Source organism: Nelumbo nucifera, chromosome 5 (assembly GCF_055504915.1).
Source record: "Nelumbo nucifera cultivar China Antique chromosome 5, China Antique-T2T, whole genome shotgun sequence".
Taxonomy (NCBI): Eukaryota; Viridiplantae; Streptophyta; class Magnoliopsida; order Proteales; family Nelumbonaceae; genus Nelumbo; species Nelumbo nucifera.
In genome coordinates, this window is record NC_142653.1 from 67,337,749 (window position 1) to 67,365,491 (window position 27,743).

A 27,743-nucleotide genomic window follows, 5' to 3' on the forward strand; every position below is an offset into this window, starting at 1 on the left:
AGAGTCCTGAACACGGGGCCATGCCATCTCAGCTGGTGAAACAATCAGAACAAAAACACGAACTCGCATGCCTCTCTCTCTAAAGGGTTCGTTTCCTGCTCAATTTCGGGGTGCAATCCCATTCTCGGGTTTCTGCTTGTCTGCATGCTTCTGCGTGTTAGGAGATAACCCTAGAAATCTCAATTTCAAGGGTTTCTCCTCCGTGTTCTCTTGCTTTTTGTTTTCGAGGATTTTGGTCTAGGAGTTCGGTTTCTCGTTTTTCTTTTTCTTCTGGATTTCTGGAGAGTTTTAGTACACCTATAGCAGTGATGGATGGATTCAATGATGAGGGTTTTGTTGAAGAGATCCTCAGTCCGAAGGATTTCAAGGGATTGGCAACGAGTTCGGCAGGTCAGCTTCGAATTTTAGTTTGATCATTGCTTTTGAAGCTTGAATTTCTGCTTGGTGTTTATTTTATTTTCTGGGTTCTGATAAGCTTTCCCGGTCTGGGTTTCAGTTCCTGCTGGTTTTATTTCTTCCAATTCTTTACGGTTCTTTTGAAATTCGATTAGTGGAAGGTTTTGTGCGTTTTCTTGGTGCTAATAGACTTTTTTCCCCGTATGATCTGTTTATTGTCACAAATTGGTAATCTGCAGGTCTGTAGAAGAGAGAGCTTGTAACTTTGTGTGGAATTACGGTTTACCTTGATACTAAGTGGGTACAATGGATCATCCGCGAACTGGTGCGAACGCAGACGATAATGTGGGAATTCCGGAGGACTTGCGTTGTAAGAGATCTGATGGGAAACAATGGAGGTGCAGTGCAATGTCCATGCCTGACAAGACAGTATGTGAAAAGCACTACATCCAGGCAAAGAAGAGGGCCGCGAATTCTGCACTGAGGGCGAGCCTGAAAAAGGCAAAGAGAAAATCGTTAGGGGAATCTGATATTTACTTGGAGAGTAGGAACGATGATCTGGATATGCCTCTTGTGAGCTCAAAGGGTGGAGAATACCATGCTCCTACAATCTCTGGAAAGAAGTATAAGGAGAAAGTTTCCAAAGCCCAGGTTTTGTATTCGCCTGAGACACCTCCAGTTAGGGTTTTGCCTACCCGCAGCCCTCTGAAATCGACTGAAGATCCACAAAGAGATCTTATGCTGTTTGATGACAACCGGAAATCTTCTTATAAGATTCCAGCATCTTCCAAGAGAAACTTTGATGCCAATGCCCTTGCGGTGAGTGGTAATGAACTTCCTTTGATTTTCATTGGTGGTAACTATCTTAGTGATGCTTCCTCAGTTGAGAACTGGTAAGCTTTGCTACCGTGTATGGTACTGGAAGACCTGATATCCCAGTCATCCATTTGATTTGAACATTTAGAGAACCCATATGAAAAATCTCTCCCATTGGAAGATTATAACCACTTCATCTATTGGTTTTTGTAGGCTTCAGACCCTAATTTTCACGTCTTCCAAGAGGATGACATAGATTCTACAACTCCTATTGGAAGATAATAACCATTAATCCATTGATTTTTGTAGACTTCCAGACCCTAATTTTCATGTCTTCCAAGAGGATGGCATAGATTCTACATCTTCGATCGGAAGATTATAACCATTTATCCATTGATTTTTGTAGACTTCAGATCCTTATTTTCATGTCTTTCAAGAGGATGGCATAGGTTTTACATTGATAAAAAAATGTCATAGACTGGATGGTCGTCAACTTAAAATTTTCATTTTTTGTAATAATTAACAAAATCTACAGGACCATGTATTTGCCTAGAAATTCTGGGGTTAAAGAAAATGAAGGAAAAAGTAAAAAAATTATGTTGTTAATATTGGGTTGGTTTTTGGATATGGAAGCCTTTTGGGCTGAATGCATTTGATGTTGGCTCTGTGGGTAGCTCTACAGCTAGTTGATGGGTACTTTCAGTTAGGCTCTCTTGATCTACTAGAGGGGGCACCTCTAATTTCTTCTTCCTTTTTTCATAGTTCATTTAATTGAATGTGTTCTGGTATCTCAGGACCTTTCAGATAGAAGTACAGATACATCTGAAGAAGCTGGTGGGCAAACTTGCCATCAGTGTCGGCGAAATGACAGAGGTAGAGTTATCTGGTGTCTGAAATGTGATAGGAGGGGATACTGTGATAGCTGCATTGCTAAGTGGTAAGGGTGCATAGAAGTTACTCAGTTGCAGTGTAAGAAACTTAGTATCCTACCTGGTTAACTGTATGTTTTATGATTTCTGTGGTTACATTATAGGTATCCTGACATATCATATGAGGAGATCCAGAGGGTATGCCCTGCATGCCGTGGGTCTTGTAATTGTAAAGCATGCTTACGTGGAGACAATTTGATAAAGGTATGACATTCAATGGTTTAGCCCTTTGAATAAGTTGTTCTAGGGTTGAACATATTAATTAATAGTTTGGAGGGTTTCTTGTTGCTGAAATTCCTTTCATCTTGGCTTCATGAAATGTTTATCTCTAGCGTCAATTGAGATGACATAGCCCTTGGTCAAATATTTATGATATTTGCATCTGATTGTAGGTAAGGATACGGGACATAGCTGTGCAAGATAAGTTGCAATATCTCCACTGTCTATTGTCCTCAGTTCTTCCTGTAATCAAGCAGATCCACTCAGAGCAGAGCTCTGAAATGGAGATTGAAACCAAGCTACATGGTAAGGTGTAGCCTATGTTCTGTTTGTATCTTAGTCCAAGGAGTTTTGCCTTGACAGTAAGTTGTTACATAAGCTTTGTTGTCTCTCTCCTCCAGGAACCAAAACAGATATTCCCAGGGCAAAAGTGCAAGCAGATGAGCAGATGTGCTGGTAATATCTGATACTCTGTCCCTTTTCTTCTTTTTGACTGTAAATACAATTGGTAAATCTATGCCCAGAATTAGACATTTAGAGTACCTGGACATATGCAATATCCAGGAGCCACTGCCCAGTGATCTGACTTTATAGGTCAAAATTACTTGCTTTATAGGCATTTTTTTGTTAAGGAGCTGGTGTTCTTTGTACATTTGTTCTCTGTATAGAGGGACTAGTTTTTCTTTTTTTTTTTTGTTTTTTCGATACAAATATATTACCATTTTTCAAGAAAGAAAAGAAAAATATTCATCGGCATTTCTTTTTACTTGTGAGATTTTGGCACACTGTTCAACCAAAAAATCCATTGATTAGGGGCTAATTGATAACAGTTGAAGTGGCTGAACTGAATGGCTTATTACTTTTCCTTTTGGTGAATAAATTGTTAAGAAGGTTGTGAGTTCCTTAATGGACGAAACTTAAATTGGGTTGATCACTATACACTTGAATAATTTATTTTTTAATTATCTGATCCACTAAAAAAAGAATTAATTCATTTAGTTCAGTCATTTCAGCCATTATCAAATGATCCCTTAGATAGCAGATGGCTTCTCTCTTAGGTAGGACCTGTTGAATGAACTGGTCAGAATCCTCTCATGTTTATAGTCTCCTTATATATATCAGATGGCACTAATCTATCATTTGTTCCTGTGCAGCAATTGCTGTAGGACACCTATTGTTGATTATCACCGACACTGTGCAAATTGCATGTATGATTTATGTCTCAGTTGTTGTCGTGATCTCCGGGAAGCTTCTCATGGTGTTGTTGGAGAACAGCAAGAAAATCAGTTGTCTGAGAGAAGCCAAGATGGAGTGACCATGATAGAGAAGCAGAAAACATCCAAGTTAAGAATGGTTTTATCAGAGCAGTTTCCTGATTGGAAAGCCAATAGTAATGGCAGTATACCGTGCCCACCAAAAGAGTATGGTGGTTGTAGTTGTTCATCTCTATCCTTAAGACGCATTTTCAAGATAAATTGGGTTGCAAAGCTGGTGAAAAATGTGGAGGAAATGGTGAATGGATGTAAGGTATATAATGTGGACAGTCCACGCTCTCTTGGGTTGAATGATCCAAAGTTCTGCCAAGCGGCCCACAGAGAAGGAAGTGATGATAATTTCCTGTATTGTCCAACATGTCAAGATATTAAAGTTGAAGGAATTGGTCATTTTCGCAAGCATTGGATTAGGGGTGAACCCATTATTGTTAGGCAGGTTTTTGATGGTACTTCAAGTTCGAGCTGGGATCCCATGGTTATATGGAGAGGAATACGGGAGACTACAGATGAGAAAACAAAAGATGACAACAGAACTGTTAAGGCTATTGATTGCTTAGACTGGTCAGAGGTATGTCTGCACAAACATGCTTGTACTGATAAATGAAAGGAACAAAGGCACACCCTTGGTTGGAAAACAGATAGGGATAGTACTACCTACTTGTCTGAATTGCATTTTAGTTGTTGAAAAATGCTCTGAAAGTTTCTGCTAATGATAGTTTGGCATGTGGACAGGTTGACATTGAACTTGGTCAGTTCATCAAAGGATATTCAGAGGGAAGAATCCATGAAAATGGATGGCCAGAAATGTTAAGGTTGAAAGATTGGCCATCTCCCAGTGCATCAGAAGAATTTTTATTGTACCAGAGACCTGATTTTATCAGTAAACTACCATTGCTTGAGTACATCCATTCCAAGTGGGGTCTTCTAAATGTTGCTGCAAATCTGCCCCATTATTCCTTGCAGAATGATGTAGGGCCCAAGATTCTTATTTCTTATGGGATATATGAGGAACTTGGTAGAGGTGATTCTGTGGATAATCTCCATATCAGCATGCGTGACATGGTATGTGTCTAGTGGTCCTCTCACATACTGTATTTCCACCTTGATATATAGGAACTAAAATTCTTTATCATTGAATTTGATGTAGAAATGTTTTTGACAGCTAGGCAGTAGAGTGGTAGTTAAAATCTTGAATCTGTTTTCTAATTCTTCTTGAAAATGTCTCATAGTTGCAATTTCACAATTCATTAGAAGCTTATTTCTATAATTATTTTTGAGCTTTAAATATAACCAAAATTATCATGTTTTTTCCTTAAGAAGATTTTCAAATGCATGGAAGATTATTATCAACATTTGATCATGATTGCAGGTCTTTTATTGATCTTTTTTTTTTTTTTTGTTTTCTTCCTGTTCTTTTTGTATGCTTTTGTCTCTTTTTTCTGTGTGCCAGTTCTTTACTGCTTTTTGGACAGCCTGTAGCTACAGCTCTTGATTTCTTATTCACAATGATTTCTATTTTTTTTTTTTGATGGATACATGAAAATTTTATTGATATAAAGAAAAAGAATTAGTTATAAACTTATAATGCACAAGTGGAAATGTGCTATCTATCAAAAAAAAAAAAAGTGGAAATGTGCCAAAGCACGCCTTACAGAGGAACAATGGCTCCCATTAAACTGATGCTAAAATTACATCATTGTCCAGCACTCCACTTGTGGTACTCTTTGTCTTGCTAAGGCATCCGCCAAAGCATTTGCTATCCTGCTTACCCAATTTTTTTTTGAGAGGAAAGGTTACTTTCATTAACAAAAAGAGGGAAGGATATACAAAAGATGCAAGGGGATTCCATCAATCCAAAAAAAAAAAACCTCCCCAGCATTACATGGGTAAACTTGAATTACTGTACAAAGAATCTCTTCCTGCCCCCGGTTTAGCCTACGCATCTGCCACATTGTTCAATTCTCTAGGAATCCATCTATAAAAGAGCAGTGCCAGACAAGATTTCTTTAATCTCATTAAAGATGTAGAAAAATCTCCAAGGTCCCTCCTTCAAATTTCCCATCCAGTTGATGATGATTCTAGAGTCACCTTCCACCACAACTGCAGAGGCATTCAGAGTTAACACCTTCCTAAGACCCACTAGTAAGGCTCAGATCTTTGCTTCTACATCTTCCGCCACACCATTGGGGCTGCTGAAAGCCCAGAGCAGATTGCCAGATGAATTTAGAATTCTACCCCCAATACCTGCCTGACCTCTGTTGATTTGAAAGACTACTACAGCTACCATCAAACTGAAGAGTGTACTCAGTTGGAGGTCTTGGGAGAAGAATAGGTCTTGTGGAAACTGACAAAGGTAATGAATTCAAGATCTGCTCAAGGTGTCTTTCTAAGTCACCTACAGAGATACCTCCGAACAGCTTAGAGACTCTCAACCACGAGATAACTACAACATTGATCTTACCTTTTAAATCTTCTAGAGAAGTGCTTTTTGTTTTCAAAGACACTTTTATTTCGTTCTTCTTAGAGACCACATTACAACAGGAGCAGAGCCAGGAATTTTTTATGAGGGGGGCCAAGTGGATTTGGGGGTGGGGATAATTATGGATGGGTCATTGGGGGCCAACCATTGGGGTGGGGAGTGGGGGGAGGGGGAAAATATACATTGGAATAATGGAATGTAAGTGATGGGGATTTCTGGGCCATAGGGGGGGGAGGGGCATGGCTCTCCTGGGTCCCCCCCCCCCCCCCCCCCCCGGCTCAATCCCTGCATTGCAACATCCTCTTTTACTGAACTTATAACCTGGCCATTGTAATAGGAAATCAATCACCATATTAGGGGAAGGAAGTTGCTGTTAAAAAGGAAACCAAGGAAATGTTGCCAAAAGCTACGAGCTACCACACAGTTGATGAGCAAGTGTCCACAGGATTCACCATCATTCATACACATCACACACATGTGAAGAGCAATGTGGAGGAACCTATTCTTTTTCCTCAGAAGCCTATCACAGGTATTATACTACCATGGAAAGCCTCCCAGACAAAAAAAAAAAAAATTTAGGAGGAATTGCTGACAACGAAATCTTCTTATGGTGGAAGGGGGAGTTAGCTAAGCCTTGCATGAGTTTTATGGAAAAATGAATTCACAGTAAACTGGCCGGAAGAAGGCCACCAAATTCTCTTATCATTGGACAAAGTGGTGAAGAAAACAGGAGAGAGAAGATAGAAGATAGAAGAGAGGAAATATCATGAGTTTCTTCATCAGATAAAGCTCTACCCAAAGTTGCACATTGGGTAAAAACTTTGGAAATCTTCCATGATTTCTCCTTCAATGATATTCTGAGATCATGGAAGGAAGTGACAAGCTTGGGTCAAGAGAAAGAAAGGGTTATTATGGAGTTGAGGCTGCCAGCACCTAACTCTGTAAAATTAAATTTCAATGGAAGTTTTTTAGGAAATGAAAGGTTGGTTTAGGGGGTGTATTCCGACGTTCAGAAGGTGAGGTACTAGCACTCTACTCAGGTCCTGTGGAGCAAGGGGACTCACTGACAGCAGAATTAATGGCCTGCTTCAACGGCTGAAAATTGCATAACAGCTTTGCTTCCAAAGGTTAGAACTTAGAAGTGGAAGGGGACTCTCAGGTGGTGATTTCCTGGACAAATTTTCATTGCCAAACCCCTTGGATATACAGGCAAAGGATTAGAGAAATTGAAATGGTAACAAGGGAACTGAGTGTTACATTTAAATGGGTGAGAAGAACTGCAAATGGCATGGCAGATACATTAGCTGAACAGGGGGCAAACAGGCAACACTTATTTTGGGCTATATTGTAAGGCTGAATTTGGGGGATTGCATCTCTAGTTCTATCTATTTACATTATGGGTGTGGGTAAACTACCCCCAAATTTGTAAGTTCATCTTTCTCATTATGATTGATAAAAGTTACCTTTGCTGATAAAAAAAAAAGTTGAAAGTTGCGCCATGTTCCCCTCTAGAAATAACCTAGGAGATAGTGGCCTCTTCAGAAAGAGACCAATTCTAGAAGGGAGAGGGTAAGTAGTGCAGAGTGGCTGTTGACCTAGCCACAGGTCAGTCCAAAATTTAATTCTACAACCATTACTTGGACAATAATGCAAAAAAGGAGAGAATAGCTCAAAGTAAGACATTATACCTTTCTAGGGACTGAAGGAGGAGGCTTTGGAAGGAGATAGGTTGCTATCCCAACCATTCCTGTTAGTTTCATATTTGCTCCGAATGACTGAGGTCCATAAGGATTCCTGTTCCAAGGAGAATTTCCACAACCACTTACCTAACAAAGCAATGTTCCTCTCCAAGATATGTCCGAAACCAACCCTCCTTATGACTTAGGCTTACAGACTACCTTCCAATTAACTAGATGTTCTCTTCTTTCATCACCACCATTCCAAAGGAAGTCTCTTTGCAACTTTTCAATCTGGTTCCTAATGCTGGTAGGAATCTTGAAAACTGATAAGAAATAGGTTGGTTGGTTGGAAAGAGTTGCTTTAATGAGGGTGGCTCTGTCTCCTTTAGAAAGGTGGTTTTTCTTCCAGGATTCAAGCCTCCTTTCACAGCTTTCTATAGCAGGATCCAGAAATGCAGAGGGTCTAGGATTCCCCCCTAAGGGAAACCCCAAATACTTTGCCTGTAATACTACTCTTTGAAAGGTTGCATTTAAGTCCTGTAACAGCCTTAAAACAAAGTGAAATCCTTCTTAAATTTTCCAGGTACTCTTTTTTAGCCTCAAGAAAAATAACTGTCGTCTGCATAAATGTGATCCTCACCTCTCTTGCTATTCTGTTCAATTCAATTCTTGGTTTCGAAAAAAAAAAAAATCTGTTCACTTCTCTTATAGTATGGCTGTAACACCAAGGACCTGCTCTTTTATTCTTCATCCACCTGTTTACCATGCTAGAGTTGCTTTAAGCAGAATGTTGTTGTAATTGAGATCCTGCCCAATTTTCAGCCCTTGCAGCAGAGCCATTAGTTCTGCCTTAACATAGCATGCCCTATGGGACTTAACATTTTTGAATGCACTCCCTATCCCTGGCAATCTGGGATTACCTAAGCTGCACCTGTCAAAATTCCGCTTTTTAGTATTTGGCGGTGGAGGGATCCAAACATAAGTCACTAGAGGCCTTGGTATAAATGAATTAGCAATCTTCTGCCAGCCTCTTATATGTCATCAACCATGCAGTTGGCAAAGAGATTCGTAGGTTTGACCCTGGAAGCATTCTTAGCTGCTATATCTTTGAACCATTGCTTCAGTAGTTTGGCTTCAATCCTAAAAAATTCTGGCATTTTTTTTTTCTTCCCAAATCGCGTAAAGAATTGGTTGCTCTGAGTGATTTTTGTTTTTGATAAGAAACAGGGTAAAACTATTTATTCAACACCAAGTTGCACACAAAGTATACGGCCAAAGGAAGAAGACGATGGAATCTGAAGGGTCAGGCAGGCGGATAGTCAGGAGGGGGCTATAGGGGAGAATCTGGAAAAAGGAGGGGGTGAAGTTGTAATTTTCCAGGATGGAGTTGAGAAGTATTCAGTGGAGAAGGGACACACGGAGAGAGCGTTTAAGAGGGGGAGCATTCCCAATAAAGCTAGTTGCTCTTCCTCAAGACCGAATTCAGTTCAGTTTAAGAGTGTGTCCTACAAGTTTAGGAGATTGGTATGTAACTTTAAGAAGGGTGGGTCCCGCATTTGGGTAAAGGCAAGTTTGGATTTTGGTTAGGGAGAATTGAGGGAAGAACTAGCGAAAGGCTTGGGGTGTCTTTCAGAATCCATCAGAAGAAGGTTTCAGCAGCCATTTCATTGAAGGTGGATGTTTCTTGCGCCCGATTTATTGGGCATGGCTCAAGGACAGGTGAGACTTTTTTGAGTTTGAGTGAGGCACTTCGAGAGTCACAGGGCGAGGTGTTCCTGCCTCTTGATGAAGCTAAAGGTAAGCAAGATCCGCTTTCTTCATCTCCATTTTTGGGTCTGAGTCAGGAGAATGGGGGTACTGTTGCTTGTCACCAGAAGGATGGCTCGGAAAGGGAGGCGGTAGTGAAGGAAGTAAGGGTGGGGTGGAGAAGGCAGAAGAAGGGTCAACCATTGAAATCAAGCAAGGGGAGGAAGGAGCCATCATTGAGGTAGGAAGTGGCTCTTCAGAAACTGAGGGAGAGAAGGGGATTGCTTCTAACCTCCAAGATAAGTTAATTAGGAATGGTGTCGATTATGAGGTTTCCGAAGTGGTGGTTGGAAAATTGGGATTGGATTTGGGTTGTAGGATCAGGAGAAGAGGTTGGCCGGAAGTGGTGAGGTCTTGGAGATTCCTAAGAAGACCAGAGGTTTAAACAAGCTTAACATGATTCATGTTATGAAGGTATTTTCAAGATTTTCCAATCTAAGAGCCGGTCCTGGGCATCCCCAATCTAAACAAGATTTCCCAACCCCAGCCTTTGCCACAGAATCAGCCAAAATGTTGGCACTCCTAGGCGCCCATTTGAATGAGGCGTTCAAATCAGCACCTAGAGCTTGAGTCATTCTGACTAGAGGTCTGATTTTCCAAGGAATTTGGCCTTTGCCTTGTCATCCAGCAAAAAACCACTTGACAGTCACCCTCTACTTACACGTTCCTTAAATCTTGCCTAGCCAACAACTTCAAACCCTGAAGTTGCTCTGATGCATCTCCAAAGCATCTTTCCCCTTATGGTCATTGGAGAGATAGGAGACTACTCAAATCTGTTGGAGGAGACCACCTGCATCCAAAATGGTTAAGAAAATGCTCCCAAATTCCAGAATGGGGTGTAACCACTGTTTTAAACCAGGAAATAGAGAACAAAACCAGGAAGCTGATTAACTCACTTGGCTTAGAGGACTGTATGGGAATGATGGAGGGCTATTGTTCTCTCCTCTTCCTCGGTTCAATTCTTTTGTCAAAGTGAAACCCTCGAAGATTATTTTGTTTTTACTTTCCTCACAACAAAACCATGATAACATGCATCAGGTTCTATTATAAAAACTAAAACCAACCAATAAAATATTATATATTTTATATCTATTTTTATTTAATAAATATTATATATTATATATGTGTTTCAGTCCCCTAAGCATGCGCCTAGCATATATTTTCTTGGTGTTTGGGCGAGGCACTCTTTGAAAAGTGCCTAGTCACCTAGGCGACTTGACTACTATGATCCAAAAGTCCAAGCAAACGTTTTTGAGAGATTGGATAAGTCCATTGCCTCAAAGATTTCACTTTCCCTCAGGTCCCTTCTCAAACCTAAATCCCAAAGAGGCTCCAGCACCAAGCTAGTCACACAATAAGAAAAAAAATGTTTTTATTTAAAGAGCACAAATACGAGGGAATAAATCTTTTAGTGGTGAATTACCTCATCATAGGTCCTGCTAAATCTGGTTTTCTTTCCATCCAAAGCATCATAACGAACTTGAGAGATGAAAATCGAAAGTAACTTTCATTCCCACCTATTAGGGTCTACGCCGTAAATACTCTTGATTACAGCATTCCCAAGGGCTTTCTAGTATTGCTACCCTTCTTCCTTATTGATAGATACTTTGATCTTGCTACCAATAGAAACAGAGTTTCGGCCATTCTTGGAGCATCCTTAAACAGTTTCAAACTATCTATTTTAAATGGTAAAACAACTTCTTTGGTGATACAATAAATAGGTCAATTTATTGGTTATTTTGATAATGGAATTGGGATGGTTTCTTCCTTGTGAGGTCTTCTTCTAGAACTATCAGATAAGATTTATTGTCCACATCCCCTGCTTTATGCTAAGATGACCTTTGATTATTATTGTCTTAGGCTTTCTTTTTATTAATGTGGCTAAGACTTCTTGACATCTTAATATTGTTTAAAGGGCATCCTAGGTGCTTAGACTCAAAGGTGAATTTCATTTTGTGGGGTGCATCTCACCTGGCTTGTTTATATGCTTTTATGGATTAACTTTGGATTTGATATTTCAGTAGGCAATTTACTATTTTTTAGATGGTACTATGCTCTTTTTTAGAGTTTTAAACAGTTTGTGCTATGTAAACTTGAACCTACTAGAAGGCTACAACCTTTGTGTGCATGCTAACCGGTTCAACAGATAAAGGTTATTTTCTTTAAATATATATATAGGGTCAGGAATACCAGTTAACTTTATTAAGATATCTTCACAGTCTCGAAAGAAATGCATGTTGGAACCATTACAAATGCACAACCAAAGGCTGACAAATACTAGAAAAAGTTCACTCTGAATCTACTGTTGCAAATATAATCCCGGACCCAGAGACTACTGTTGACATGTCTTCCTTCAATTATTTGTTTGGCCCTCTTCAATTAAAGGAGAAAGTTTTAAGCCCTGGGGGAGAGAAAGCATCTTGGTCTTCAATGAGTTGCCATCTCAAGCAGAACCTAAAAAGCTCATCATGATGACTCTATTCTGCTCTCTAACCCTACCCCATATCCACTGACTATCCTGGTTTCCCAAGAAGCATCAGTTGAACAAAGTAGCACATACAAGGATTTATTAGATATATCCTTCTTTATTCTGATTAATAATATGTTTCATCTCTCTTCTGATTAATAAAATGTTCATGGATCTATTTAGTACATTATCTAATTTATCCTGATCTCTATGTAGGTATGCCTACTGATGCATACATCTGATTATAAAATGTTCACGAATCTATTAGTGATGATATATGTCTAATATATACTGAGCTCTATGTAGGTATACCTACTGATGCATACGTCTGAAGTGAAACTAAAAGGTTGGCAACGGTCGAAGATTGAGAAGATACAGAGAACTTTTAAGGAATCTGATGCAAGAGAATCAAGTGGGGATGTACAAACAAGCTCACATGAAGGAGGAAAGTCACCTGATTTAGCACTTGAGGAACATGGAATGCAGAATGAAAATATTACAGGGCTGGACATCAATAAAGATGAGATCATGGAGGAACAATCATTTAGTGGGATGGAAACTGCTTCTGGTGGTGAAAGGAAAGACCTTAGTTCTGGCCATCCAAACAAAGATAATGGAGATTTGAATGCTGAAAAGTCTCGCATAGGAGCTGTTTGGGATGTCTTCCGTCGCCCGGATGTTCCAAATCTGATTGAATATTTGAAGGTTTATTGGGAAGAAATTCGGAAATCTTCCAGTCTTCCAAATGATTCAGTAAATACTTTTTCTCCTATACTATAGATATGCATTTATGTTAACATTATCAACTTGTCATTTAGTCTGTGATGCTATTGTCATTTGGATATCAGGTAACTCGTCCACTTTATGATCAAGCTGTTTTCCTCAATAAAGAGCATCTGAGAAAGTTGAAGGAGGAACTTGGTAAGGGCTAAAGCTTATAATCTCTTCATGTTGAGTAGCTCTGATTCTTTACACTGCTTGTGCAGTACATATGCTGTTATGCACATATTTATTTAGAGCGAGTGTTTTTTCTGAACCAGTCAGAATTTGAACTGCTGGATGTGGAGGTTCATGATCCAGGGTTTGAACATGCCGAGCAATTATTTGATCATCATATGATTAACATGTAAACCCAATATTGAAGAATCGTTGCATTTAAAATCCTGGTCCTCCTAGCTTTAAATGTTTTTTTTTTTTTGACTCTTCCTTCAAATAAAAGCATGTGAAATTACTGATGAAATTTCTCTTCTATCATTCATACTCTTAATGTAAACTATTACTTGGCAGCTCATCTAAGGGTCTGTTTGTAGATAGAATTGGTATTGGATTTTAAGATGAAAGAATTAGGATTCACATAACTGGAATTGTGATGTTTGAATGAGCTTTAGATATCATTCTAAAGGTTATAATTTAACAATGTATGTCATTGAACATAATGGAATGGCAAAACAGGATTCATGTTAGCCGATATTGGTATTGGATTTTAAGATGAAAGAATTAGGATTCACATAACTGGAATTGTGATGTTTGAGTGAGCTTTAGATATCATTCTAAAGGTTATAATTTAACAATGGATATGTCATTGAACATAATGGAATGGCAAAACAGGATTCATGTTAGCCGATCTCATGTAGTTGGGACAAGGCTTAGAAGATGATGATGCTGAGTGAGCTTTAGAATATCATTCTAATACCATACCTTTAGGGGCGATCATTCTTGGCCCAGCCTGGGCCTGCATCAGGCCCACAAATTTCTAGGCAAGGCTTGGGCCCAACACTTCAGGCCTGGCCCGACCTGCAATATATATAATATTATATATTTAATATATAATATATACATAATATATTTGTATAATAAAATATTATATTATATATAACATATAATAAATAATATATTTAATATTATATATGTTATATATGCGGATATATGTTATTTTATTTTATATAAAAGTTTTAATGTATAATATACATATTCATTGAGTTGACACATGTATCAACTCATTAGTCAACTCACATAGAAGAGAACAACTTGTTTGGAGGCCTTGCCTTAATCTATGCAAGGAGACAAGCATGTGTTGAAGCCTATACCCTATTTTGTGCCTTAGGCCCAAAGCTAAACCAAGCCTAGTCCAACTGGCCTATGCAATACTTTTTTTCACGTAATTTTAAATTTCATAATATAATTAAATTTTTATTATTAAATGCTTTGTGCCCAAAGTCTGGCTTGGCCTGTAGGGTGGCCACAAGCCGAGCTGTTCATGAGTTGTTCGAGCTCGACTCGACTCGGTCTAAACCGAGCTTCGAGCCGAACTCGAGCCTAATATATGGGCTTGTTTGCTAATTGAGTCATCCTCGAGCTTAATATAGCTCGGCTCGTGAGGCTCGCGAGCCCAGTTGAGTATATGTACATAGGGTGTCACCTCGGCTCGACTACTGAAGGGGACCTTGTCTTGGCACCTCGGCTACTGAGGGAGACCTTGGTTTGGCACCTAGGCAACTAAGGGAGACCTTGGCTTGGCACCTCGACAGTTGAAGGAGACCTCGGCTCGGCACCTCGGCAATTGAGGGAGACCTCGGCTGCTAGGGAGACCTGCAATCAAAGGCAGCCGAGCTCGAGCTGAGTCGAGCTTTTGACTTGAGCCAAGCTTAAGCTCAAGTCTCAGGTTCGAATTGAACTTGAGCTTGATAATTTATGAGTGAGCTGAACTCGAATAGCCAGATATTCGGCTCGGCTCGGCTCGAATCCATCCCTACTGGCCTGGTCCATGATCACCCCTACTCATATTATTGAAATAGTTGGCTGTAAAGGTTAGCTTATTTCATACAATCTATACGTGCTCATCATCTAATGTTGTAATATTTAGCTGAAAATGCCCTCTGTAGGTTTGTTGGAAGACCCTAAAGATGAACTTGCTTAATGTGTCCAAGGAATTCCACAAGAGGGGAAGAATCAACCTAGATGCAAATGCCATGTTTCTAGCTTGAGTACCCAAAAAGGCCGAGGCTTACCAATTCAGTGAGTTTAGACCCATAAGTTTGGTGGGTCAGCCTCTATAGAATTATTGCCAAAGTCTTATCTTTGAGGTTTAAGGATGTCCTTCTTGGTTTAGGTTTGGGGAGGTTGAGCCTAAGAAATTTGGGTTGTCTGGGTAGGGTAACTGGTTATGGAGATACTCCAAGGAATCAAATATTGTTTTGCATTTGGTGGTTAGGAGAGTAGTTGATCAAGACTACAATCAGTCTTGAATTCGAAAGAAAAAGGAGAAATTTCAGAAGAAAAGATGAAGAGAGGGTGAAAAGAAGAAGCACACGAAGGGATTTAGAAAAGAGAGAGAGGGTTGATCAATCGATCTGCTGATCCACTCTTAATATTTATATATGTTGACTAATTGTAAAAGGGCTGAATTGCCCTTATTGCTTACATGGAAAATAAACTAATAATAAAGCTGAAATAACAAGCTGTAACAACAAACTGAAATAACTACCAATAACTACCAACTAACACTGACATAACTAACAAAAGATATGCTATGCTGCCATATGAACACAGTGGGGATCACAGCAGTGGGGTCCACATCAGTGTTCTCTACACTCCCCCTCAAGTTGGGAATAGATATTTGTCATTCCCAACTTGCATAGGTCTGCCTCTAATTTCTTCCTTGGAACAGCCTTGGTGAGAAGATCTGCGAGCTGCATGCTGGAGGTGATATACGGGAGATATACTTCTTGAGACGAAACCCTTTCTCTGACAAAATGTCGGTTGACTTCGATATGCTTAGTTCTGTCATGCTGTACCGGATTATGAGCTATATTAATAGCAGCCTGATTATCACAATACAACATTAAGGGATTCTCATAAGCAATACCCAACTCCTCAAGTAATGACTTCAGCCACACCATTAGCCATAGATCTATAATCAGCTTCAACACTAGAACGAGAAACAACACTTTGTTTCTTACTCCTCCAGGAGACAAGGTTACCTCCTACAAAGGCATAATATCCAGAGGTAGACCTTCTGTCATCAACACTCCCAGCCCAATCAACATCTGTATAGACCTCTATTTTCATGTGATCATTATTCTTGAATAATATACCTCTACCTGGACATCTCTTCAAGTATGCTAATATTCTTTCAACTGCAAGGAGGTGAGTAGTTCTAGGAGAGTGCATATATTGACTGACAACGCTGACTGCATAACTGATGTCCGGTCGTGTGAGACAAAGATAGAGGAGTTTTCCAACCAATCGTTGGAACATAGTTTTGTCTTCAAGAGTCTCTCCACCCTCTGCACTGATCTTGTGATTCTGTTCAATAGGTGTATCTGCAGGCTTAACACCCAACTTTCCAATTTCTTCCAATAGATCTAGAACATACTTCCTTTGAGAAATAAAAATCCCATGTTTAGATCTAGCAACCTCAATACCCAAGAAGTATCGTAGCTCTCTTAGATCTTTCACCTCAAACTCTTGATGAAAGAGTTGTTTAAGAGACTCAATCTCACTGTCATCACTGTTATCTCAGATCTAGCAACCTTCCAACATGTGTCTTTAGTATGCTTAGGTTTCTTGCAATGTTCACACACTAGATCCCGCTTATCTTCCTTCTTTATATCCCTCTCCGTATCACCCCCAGGCTTGGGTTTAACTGCTGCCAAGGCTGGTGGGAAGGGCTGATGCTGCATCATAACCTTTCTCCTAGTCTCTTCACTATGCACCAAGGAGTAGGCTTGAGATAAGGTCACACTGTCCCTTGTTAGTATTTGTTGTCTCACAATATCATAGTCAGGATTCAGACCAGATAGGAATTCAAAAACCCTATTAGTTTCAACTTGCTTTCTATGAGTCTGTGCATCCTTCTGACTTTCCCATTCAAGTGTTTCTAGGCGGTCAATTTCATGCTACAAAGATTTCAAAGTAGAGAAGTAAACCGAGATTGGTTTCTCTCCTTGCTTAAGGTTATTAACCTCACACTTCAATTCATAGGCCCTAGCAACATTAAGGGGTTGGGAGTAAGTCTCTTTCATGACATCCCAGATTTCCTTGGCTGTTTTTGCCCACAAATAGTTCCGGATGATATGTGGCTGCATAGAGTTGCACAACCATGTCATAACCAAATAGTTCTCCTGAACCCATTTGGTATACGTTTGGTCCTCCTTAGTTGGCTCTTTCACATCTCCCAACAAGTAGCTGAGTTTTCCTCTACCCCCAATGGCCATCATGGCCGATTGAGCCCATTCTAAGTAGTTGGATCCATCAAACTTCATAGTTGTAATCTGAAAGACATTCTCAGACATGTTACCAGAATTGCTAGTCCCAAAAACACCTTCCCCCTGATTCTCGAACTCCATTCTTGATCAAGAATTAACAATAAAAAACTTTTGAAGCTACTGTAATAGAAAACAACACCTAAACAACTGATAGTAGCCGGCCTAGGTCTTCCAAAGAATAAAGAAAACAGAATTCTGTATGAAATCAGTTCAAAATCTGATCTGAAACCAACAACAGTTCTGAATTTTAGGGTTTTCTCTCAAAACCCTAGAAGGAAAAAAAGATTTTTCAGCCGCACCTCTCAGAATAGACCAAGATGATTCTTTCAAGGTTATTCTCAAGCAAAAAAAAAACTTACTTTATGAAAGAAAATCTTTGGCCGCCACCTTCTGTTTGATGCAGAACCCTAATCTTGGGGATCCGAAGCCTTTTCTAATTCTTCCTGACTATTGGAACTCTCCCAGCCTTCAACAATCTTCTTAGTAGTAGCCGCACACTACCAGTAGCCTCCAAGAATCAGCCGATCCTCCTTCTTTGTTGAAAAACTTCTAAACCTAGGAAATTCTCATGTAGTCAATCTAATTAGACTAACATAAGACCTCCTTCTCTGCAACCAGTTTTAGGTTTTGAACAGAAATTCTAATCGCCACCTTCAGTCTTGATAAAGAAACTGATCTTGGACTCTTAATCTTCCTCTGATTCTTCCTGATTATCAAGAACACAATCCACTCTTTGGACAGCTGCTACAGTCTCTGATAACCTCCAAGAATCAGCCGAAAAAGGATCCTCTTAATCTTCCAGGCCTAGGCAACTCTCATGTGGTTGGCTGGATCAGACTCACATGAGAAGCCCTAATCCTTGCTCTGATACCATGTAGTCGATCAAGACTACAATCAGTCTTGAATTCGAAAGAAAAAGGAGAAATTTCAGAAGAAAAGAAGAAGAGAGGGAGAAAAGAAGAAGCACACGAAGGGATTTAGAAAAGAGAGAGAGGGTTGATCAATCGATCTGCCGACCCACTCTTAATATTTATATATGTTGACTAATTGTAAAAGGGCTGAATTGCCCTTATTGCTTACATGGCAAATAAACTAATAATAAAGCTGAAATAACAAACTGTAACAACAAACTGAAATAACTACCAATAACTACCAACTAACACTGACATAACTAACAAAAGATATGTTATGCTGCCATATGAACACAGTGGGGACCACAGCAGTGGGTTCCACATCAGTGTTCTCTACAAGGAGCAGTCATGACACTCGTCCCAATGGATATAGGTTTTGGACTATCCTCAAGAGCAATGTAAAACTCCCTGTGGAAATTGTTGGTGTCTTTTGCTCTTCTTTGAATTACACAAGGTATAACCATTGTTTTGGGAATAAAGTCAAAATTTGTAAGACCTTTGGTTGGCATGGTTTGTATATTTTCTAATATTTCTATTTCAATGGGCACTTGGCATGAAGTATTATTGGAATTGACAAATTCCCTAGTGAAAAGTGAAAACTACCGTCGCTTTGTGCAATACACAAGATGGTATTATAACATAAGTTAGTGCACAATATTATAGATATGTGTAGTAGCCACCTAATGGACATGATTATCACTTTGAACCAGCTTGAAATTATTTTCAAATGTGAAGTTGAATTTTAGTTTTTATTTCTATAACAGATTATTTATTTATTTATTGATTTAAAATCACTTGCACCTTCTTTGAGTTTACATTTTGCTTGAACTCACTCTATTATGTAGTTTTCACTCTTAAAGTTTACAAGACAATGTTGTCTTGTAAACTTTAATAAACAAAATAATACACTACAATGGGCACAAGACAGGCCATTTAAAGATTGTTCTCTTTATTTATACTCCCTGTCATCCATTAAAACTTTGCCTATCTCTTAATTTGTATCATTCTCTTCAATTGGGCTAAATTGGGGCTTTGAGTTTTCAAGAGGATTGAGGTACTTTGAAGTTCTGTTTGCTTTAGAACTCAATCTTTTGGAGGGTGTTTTTCTTGATTCGTCAATGGTTGATGGTAGAATTTGGACCCTAACTTCGTCCAGTACTTTCACTTGTACCTCCTTTTTTGCTGCCTTACACACTAATGTTGCCATTCCCCAAACCTTCCCTGTTAAGTAAATTTGAAGTGGAAAAACTTGCCACTTGCTAATCTTCTATCCTTCTGCAACTGGAATATGGGAGTGTGTTTTTGCTTTATTAGGTTGTAGGTGGGCTTCTCCATTTGATGTAGTGGGTTTCTGTCAACCCAATTTCTTTAGCCTTGAAAGAAGGGCAAAAGTTATTGGAGATGCACAAGAGCAGCAATCCTATGGGCAATTTGGGAAGAGAGAAAATAACAGATTATTTAATGATAGAGTAAGATCCAAAAATGCTATTATTGATTGTATCTCAGTTAGGGTGTGTGGCACATTGGGTTAAAACTTTGAGACATTTTGATTCCTTTTCTACTGAGATCATTAGTGGATGGACTTGGGTGGCAAATTCTTCTACAGTAAGACATGTCATATCAGCCACATGGTCTCCTTCTGCAGAGAGTAGGATTAAGATGAACTTTGATGGTTATGGCAGAGGCAATCCAGGTCCAGCCATAGGAGGAGAATTCAAGGATTCTTATGGGAATATGGCCATCTACTCAGGACTAATTAGTCTAAGGCAATTCTATACGAGCAGAAATCACAGCAGCTGCACAAGTGTTTTTTTTTGGATGCATAAGCAGCAGAACAAGGGCTTATGGTGGCCAAAGGCTGCAATCTAAGAAATTTGATAATAAAAGGGTATTCAAAGGTGTGGATGATTCAATGGTGCAAGAATCTGGCCCTGTGGACATACAGGAACATAATGAATTTAATAATAGGGCTAATGAGGGAAGAATTGGTAGAGTTACAAGTGTTTTGATCATTCAATTGCTTCACAGATGCACTGGAAAAACAATGGGTAGACGGAAGAGAGGTGTTTTGGGGTCTTTTAGGGAATCAATGATGTAAAATGTTATATTAATTGGTGGAATTATGGTGGGGAGGGAGCAAAGCTGGCTCCTTGGGCATGTGTAAGCATCTATGTATATGCTGATTCTTTTTACAATCTAACAAAGTGTAGCTATCCATCAAAAAGCAAAAAGGTGGTGATGGGTGGTGGGAGGTTGAAGTGGTTAAATTCTTGTTTTCAAGTCTGTTATACTTGTTGGAGAGAGGTTTTGGGGTCTATTAGTAATGCCAAATATGCATCCATTGTGTATCTATAAACTATAATTGATTGTGCGAACGTGTTGTTTAACACCTTTCTACAAGTATGGGGGATATATCTCATACATGATATCATAGGCTAGTCATATAGAACAAGTCCTTAGAAGGTGATCTCATTTTCTGTATTTTTGGGTTGGAGAAAGAGTGTTCAACTAGAGTAGCTATTCTAAGGTTCATTATCCTCACACTATTGTTCTGAAATCACTATTAGTGAGAGAAGCATTAAGGGAATTGAAATATTTAGTTCTCAATGTAAATAGTATATTTACTTCATTTCTTTTAGACTAACTACAGTGCAAGAGTTTTAATATACTGAATATTCTTGATAAGCAAGTAACCTTGTTGATACTTCCACGATCATATCTCTTTCTAAAAGAAATCCATTTCATCTACTGGACTCTGGACTGGTTTGCCGGACAGTCCAAATGCTTTTAACATTTCAAATAGCGTCCTTTTTGTTTTCCACCTTTCCCCTTGAGAGGTGTCTGAACATGTCAAAGTTTCTGGCCTTCACCATGGGTCCACAATTGGAGCTGTTCAGCTGTCCGGTTTCTTCAGGATTTTAATACGCTCTCTTGGTAGGTACAACCAAGGAGATGTTCTAGGCAAAAGTTTGTTCTCATCAGATCATCATAACCACACATGTTGTATTTCTTACGAGGAAATTTATGGCAGATGGTCCTTATATTTCAATGGATTGGATTAGTGTTTTTGCTCTTCCATGAAAATGTTTTTCTTAGGCATTAGAAGGTTTAGAAAGGTCTCTGAGTTTTTTTAACATGCTCACATGCAATCATTTTTTAATCATCACACATGGGCAATAGGCAATGAATTATACAATGATTCACTTAGATCTGATGCATAGTATTATATTTGACCAAGTTGGATGAAAAAGCTTTTGCATCTGTTTTTATCTTGTTATAAATGATCAAGCAAAACAAGCAATAGATTATTTTTTTTATTGGTAAGCAACATACTGATCCTTCTGCAGTAGTTGTCATCCTAACCTGATTTTTCAAATTGGTATCCTTTTAGATGATCAATAAAAGTCATGCTTTTTCATATATTTATAATATGTCATGTTATTTAAAAACAGTGCCATTCATTTTTTTTTTCTTCAGGAATAGAGCCATGGACATTCAAACAGTATGTGGGTGAGGCTGTATTCATCCCTGCTGGATGCCCTTTCCAAGTAAGGAATCTTCAGGTAAGATCAATGTTACTAATCTTCAGAGTTTATTAACAGTCTAATAACCACTATAGGGAGCAGACCTTGTGTGTTCAAGGGCTTTTTCTTGACTGAAATACTCAAATACCCCTATTCTCAATCCTATTCTCAATCATTACTGTTTATATTTAAGGTATATTTATTTCTCACCATTAAATTCCATGAGTTAACTCTTTTTTTTGGTTATCCCACGAATTAACTCTATACCCCATAATAATAGTGTAAAAAACAATGTTTTTTAAAAGACTTGGAAATGAAACCGTTTTTCTGTCCAGGTGGTCTGTTGGTGATTCAACTATCTAGATAAAATGAGTGAACCTTTGATGTCATAATCAAATAATAAAAAAATTAAAAACAGTTAAAATACAAAATACAAAAATATCTAAAAGAATTGGGAAAATCTCCATTATTATATATTCATATTAGAAAAGCTATTTCAAAAGAAGTGTGATAAATAAGAATTATTTTTATTAATGATAGAAATGAAATACATAAAAGGAAAAAAGAATTAATATCTAAGCCATAGTCCTGCTAACTGGGTCAAATGGTTCAATGGTTAATTGATTGGGTGACCAGTTGAATGGTCCACTAGACAATTCAACTACTGGTTGAGAATACTAATAAAAAACTGATTGGAACCCACATTTCCTGAGTGGTAAGTAACTGCCCAAGTCAAAAAGACAACTTATGATATCATAAATTAAACAGCAAAATTAGAAAACATAGAAAAATTCCATAAAATTTGTAGAAAATTTCAAATTCGGTGTGTCTCTAATACAAGTTTTAATTTGTGATCCATTGATTATTGGGTCAAACAAATTAGCGGTTTTAACTGGTTAGGTCATCAGGTTGTTGATCGAATCAATGGTTTGGAGTGCAACAGACCCAAAAATATGGCTAGTGACAAGTCAGTTGATTTGACCGTCCAGTTCAACCATGTGTGAAAACATTGATATAACCTACAAGTAAAAAGATTTAAAGCTATAGGTTGAAAGGCAACACACTCCCTACTACACCATGTGGTCCATGCCTCTATTACTCATCTTTGTTGCATAGTTTCTGATAAGGACAATGAAATTATTATTATTATTATTATCATTGTTACTATCATCATCTTCACCTGAAATTGCCATCTGCAATGCACATGCACATTTACTAGTATGTCCAAAAGCACTACTTTCAACTTTTGAGTCATGACCTTAGCACCCCAACCCAAGCATAGAGAGTGGCATTTGTGCTCAGAGTACATGGATTCATGCTTTCCTAGAAAAGGCGAGTAAAACTGCTTTTTGAAAATATTAAAGCATGGATTTTAGGAGAATTTGAAGATTTACATTGCCACAAGGGGCCCTGCCTGTATAAATGCATTTAGTCTTTCTTCCTGCCCAGATTTTGTTCTCTATCATGTAAGGGTCATGAAAGAAACAATAAATGCACGTTCATACCAATACTATTATTAATTCATCTCTCCCTCTTTGAAGATCCTATCTGTTGAAGTAGTTTTCCATTCATAGTTAAAATTGATGTATAGTTTAATATGCACTTATTTATGGACTTAAAATCTATAGTTCATTTTTATTTTTTTTAAATCTGTACACAAGGGCATGCATAAATATGCATGGATACATACACAGCATACTTACCTTTGTATGTGTATTATACTAGCATATATATATATATACGATCCAGTGGAGCTCAACTTTGGCATATTAACTTGTCCCTGCTTCTGTTCTCACACTTTGGTTACATAGATCACTGAGTCCTGAATATATTTTGTATTCTCTTCTTTTTTGTTTCTTTTGGTAATTTGGTGCTACACACCACTAATAACCCCCCCCCCCCCAAATTGGTGGTTGTGGGAACTGATTCCGCGTCAATGCCGGAGTGAACCAGCTAACATACCAACGAACCACCCCTTGGTAAATATATTTGGTATTCCAGGATGACAATTTCTGGAAATCACTTACAGTATGTTTGGTTTGAAGGAAAAAGCAGGGAAAGGAAAGGAAAGGTAGGGAAAGTTTTATAGATCTTGTATGGGTTTTCCTACCTTTCCATCCTTCCCCTACGTTTTCTTTCAAACCAAACAATGAAAATCCAGAATTTTCATCGAAATCCTTGATCCTCTTTGATGGACTTTTATGAAATGCTGGCCCTGGATAAAATGGTTTCTTACAAGTGCATGGTTTTGCTTTTGAGGGGATTGTTATCTGGTGGCCAACAATGAAAATCCAGTCCCAGAGCAACATATGCTGCCATAGATGATCTTTAGTGTGTTTTTCTTATGCGTACAATAGATTATTAGCTGTTATTTCTACTTTTAAACATGATTGTCAATGTTTAGCAGTTTTTTTTTCAAGGCTTGACCATCTGTGTCCTTTTTTCTGTTCATCATTTGAGTAATTTTAAGGTTACCGTTACTTGAACATCAATCCTCAAATATAGTCTATGGTAGTTTGATAAAGCTTAAATATGTTGCTGGCCAATAAAATTGTTTGGAGTGTTGGTACTGATAGAAAAGGGCCATTGTAATATTGGTCCGAAGTCCCAACTTTCTGGGGTCTTGGATGGCTGGACTGGATATGGACTTTATTCTCATTTCTTCCACAAAGTAGCCACCCTTTGACCCTAAGGCTGCATTTGGTTGTGATACAAACACAAATATGTACTCTGCATAAATACCCTCTTTTCGGTTCAAGACTGCAAAGTGGGTTCACAGTATAATCCATTCTTGTTTGTTTGAAATCGGTGCAAAGCGTGGGAGCTAACATTAAATGCTCCAACTACCGATGCTCCACTGCTTTGAACTTTTGGTCAAACACACCAATCTATAAGCCTGTTTCGATTATCAGAAGAGCACAAATCTGTATCCAAAAAATGGGTACAGCAATGCCCTCTCCTCAGGATACAAAGATGTCAGAAAAAAACATTTTTGACCTCTTAATCATTGCATTTTTGTATGTCAAACAAACGCTCACAAATCCTAACTGGGGTATATAAATATCCTGGTTTGGCGTTTGTATCACAAACACAGCCTTAAAATTGCATTCCCTTGCTTGGTAGCCCAAGACTTTTACCAAGTCACCAATCAATGGTCCCCAAGTTAATATAGTAATAATAGAAATGTTTAAGTTGACCAACTCTATGCTGTATATAATTACATACGGACTTATTTTCTACTGAATGTATCCGTATGCTTTACATGTTTGTACCTCCCACGATATCGTTAAAATTCTTCTATCCCTTTATGCGTGCATGGGCTTCCATTACTGGTTTTTGGGTCTTTTCACATCCTTTTTTATATACAAGGGGTCTGAAAAAATGACAACTGCGTTGTTGGGAGGTTTTACCTTGACATCATTATTTACATAGCTGTACTTTGTTATCCACCTGTTTAGAAGTTACCTCACTGAGATGTTATCAGCTTTTAAATATGGCCATGAGTGGTCTTAAATTAGGATCTTAGTACCTATGGTTAGGTATGGGATGAATTGATGAAAACTCAAACCTAGTAGAAAGTTGTATATATTTGTTTTCATGACTCTGAATATGCCTATTAAAGAGATGGTATGTGGGACATGTACCAACTAATGGTTTGTTTATTCTCTTGGTAATGCATGCAGTCTTCAGTTCAGTTGGGCCTTGACTTTTTATCTCCTGAAAGCTTGAGTGAATCTTTAAGGTTAGCTGAAGAGATCCGCAGTCTTCCGAACGACCATGAAATGAAGCTTCAGATGTTGGAGGTCAGACAAAGAACTCTCATAACCAATTAGTGCGGTGTTTCCTGCATAAATTTCTGGATTTTCTAATGTGTTTCCAATGCAGGTTGGAAAAATGTCACTCTATGCAGCCAGTTCAGCCATCAAAGAAGTCCAAAAGCTGGTGCTTGATCCCAAGTATGCAAAATGAGCTTTGGTTTCTGCATTTGTTTTCCTAGTTTTCCATTTGAGAAACAAGCTCCTCAATGAAAAGAGAAATACTGGAGTTCCTAGTTTGGATTTCTTTGGGTATAAAAGGAATATCAGATAGTTGTTCACTACTAAAGTTTACACTAACTTTTTTTTTTTTTTTTTTATTTTTTTTATCATCACGTTTCTGCAGATCTGGGGCAGAGCTCGGGTTTGATGATCCAAACTTAACAGCGATGGTTGCCGATAACCTTGAAAAGATGATTAAAAGAAGGCAAATAACTTGTGTTTGATTATATGTTGTACAGTATTTTTCATTTGATTAGAAAATTATTTTCATGAACATCCAAAATATAGAAAACAATTTCAATGTATTTAATGTAACCATACGTCAGTTTTCTATAATTGTATTTAGTATCATCTATTGCCATTTATTTACCAATGTTTCTATATTAACTCAACCATACGGGCATATTCAAAGTATTGATAGTTTGATACTTTCAACCTTAGTTGAATTGTTGAGCTAGCATCCGAATGGAAAACCAGTTTTGTTTTCGGGTTGTTTTAAAAATATTGGTTTTTACCATTAAAATTAGGGCAAATTTCGTAAAGTACCCATAAGGTTTAGGAAATTGATTAACTTTACTCTTACTATTTATATATTGTCTTTAAATATCTAAAGTTTTCTGAATTGTCATCCTCATTAAATATTGACGGAAAGAAGTAAAATGTCAAATATATCTTCTATTATTTTTCAAATTTTCAAAATAAAACAATCATGATGTTTCAATATAAAACAACTTACCTAATACAAATCCCATCAATCATGGCATAAGAACAGGTCCCTCTGATGTTTGGAAGGAGTATAAATACAAATATGTACAGTGCAAATATATACAAAATAATATAAAATACAAGGTTTTGCGCTCTACATATTTGTATTTGTACTCTTTCCAAAACCAACTATGGACTTCAAACTTCTTCTCCAGCACCAGACAATTGACTCCAATGGTCAGACGAGTGAAATAGATGTTTCCAGCTTCTCCAAAGTAGTCAAGCTACACCAAATTCAATTCTTGACCATAGACATAATTTTTAGACCTTGAAAAGAAAAGGATTGAAAAACACTCTCTCCCTCTCAAATCTCAATTTTGTTTAAATAAATTAAGAACCTATAAGCTATAGAGAAGAGACATAGATTTTTGGTCTTGTTTAAATTAATTAAGAATCTACAAGCTACAGAGAAGAGACGTAGATTTTTTGACCAACTTACATCTCTCAGTTCTTTGGACATTTCCCACAATGCCCTAACTAGAAGCCTCCCCCAAACCACCTTTCAATAAGCTCACTAGTTTTCTACTTAAACTACCTTCCAATCTAGTGGAGAAGGTTATAAAAACCATCTCGTTATCTAGGCCTCTTGCAACTTTTGTTTCAAGGCCCACCCTAGTTAGCGGTGGTTGAGCTAAGTGGTAACATGTTCATTGGACTGCTTAAGGGTTGGCTTTTCCAACTCTGGTGTTTGCAATAGATCGTCCTGGTTATGCTTGCCTTTGCAGAAACCTAACTCATATTGTCGTCAAGCATACGGTGGCAAACCAAGGTTTGGTAATTTTGGCTTTAGAGTTAATATTTGGTTTTGCTTTTTCTTATTCCCGGATGGTGTAATAGTTGGAATTGGTGGTCCAACGCCGGAGAAGAAGCTTGGTGTCAAGTTTGGTCATGGATTTCTGGAATGAGACAAGAGATATAAAGAACAAAGTTAAGAGAGAGAGAGAGAGAGAGAGATTTTTAGTCTTTTGGGGGCTAACAGGACTGCTGCTATCAAGTTCTCTCACAATCATTTGAACAGGTTAGGGTTTGTTGGAACCCAAAAATCATTGCAAAAGATGATAAGGGGTATTTTAGGAATTTTTAAAAATATATCAGTCAACTGATGTCACATGTGATAGAGTGTAACAGAAAGTTAACGGCAGAGGAGAGGTTTTAGACAATTGTCAGAAAAATA

At 38.2% G+C, this 27,743-nt stretch overlaps 1 protein-coding gene across 1 annotated transcript; it reads left to right on the plus strand.

Moving 5' to 3' along the window:
• The first annotated feature begins 33 nt into the window (after positions 1–33).
• On the plus strand, positions 34–26,169 carry LOC104586476 (JmjC domain protein JMJ24). The gene is made up of 14 exons (XM_010243725.3): positions 34–390; positions 636–1,215; positions 2,007–2,149; positions 2,246–2,345; positions 2,534–2,666; positions 2,762–2,816; positions 3,515–4,202; positions 4,367–4,696; positions 12,372–12,818; positions 12,914–12,986; positions 21,721–21,806; positions 25,451–25,570; positions 25,653–25,723; positions 25,929–26,169. The coding sequence occupies exons 2-14, from the start codon at positions 703–705 to the stop codon at positions 26,026–26,028; spliced, it is 2,859 nt and encodes a 952-aa protein (XP_010242027.1). The 5' UTR covers positions 34–390; positions 636–702; the 3' UTR covers positions 26,029–26,169.
• The last annotated feature ends 1,574 nt before the right edge of the window (positions 26,170–27,743 follow it).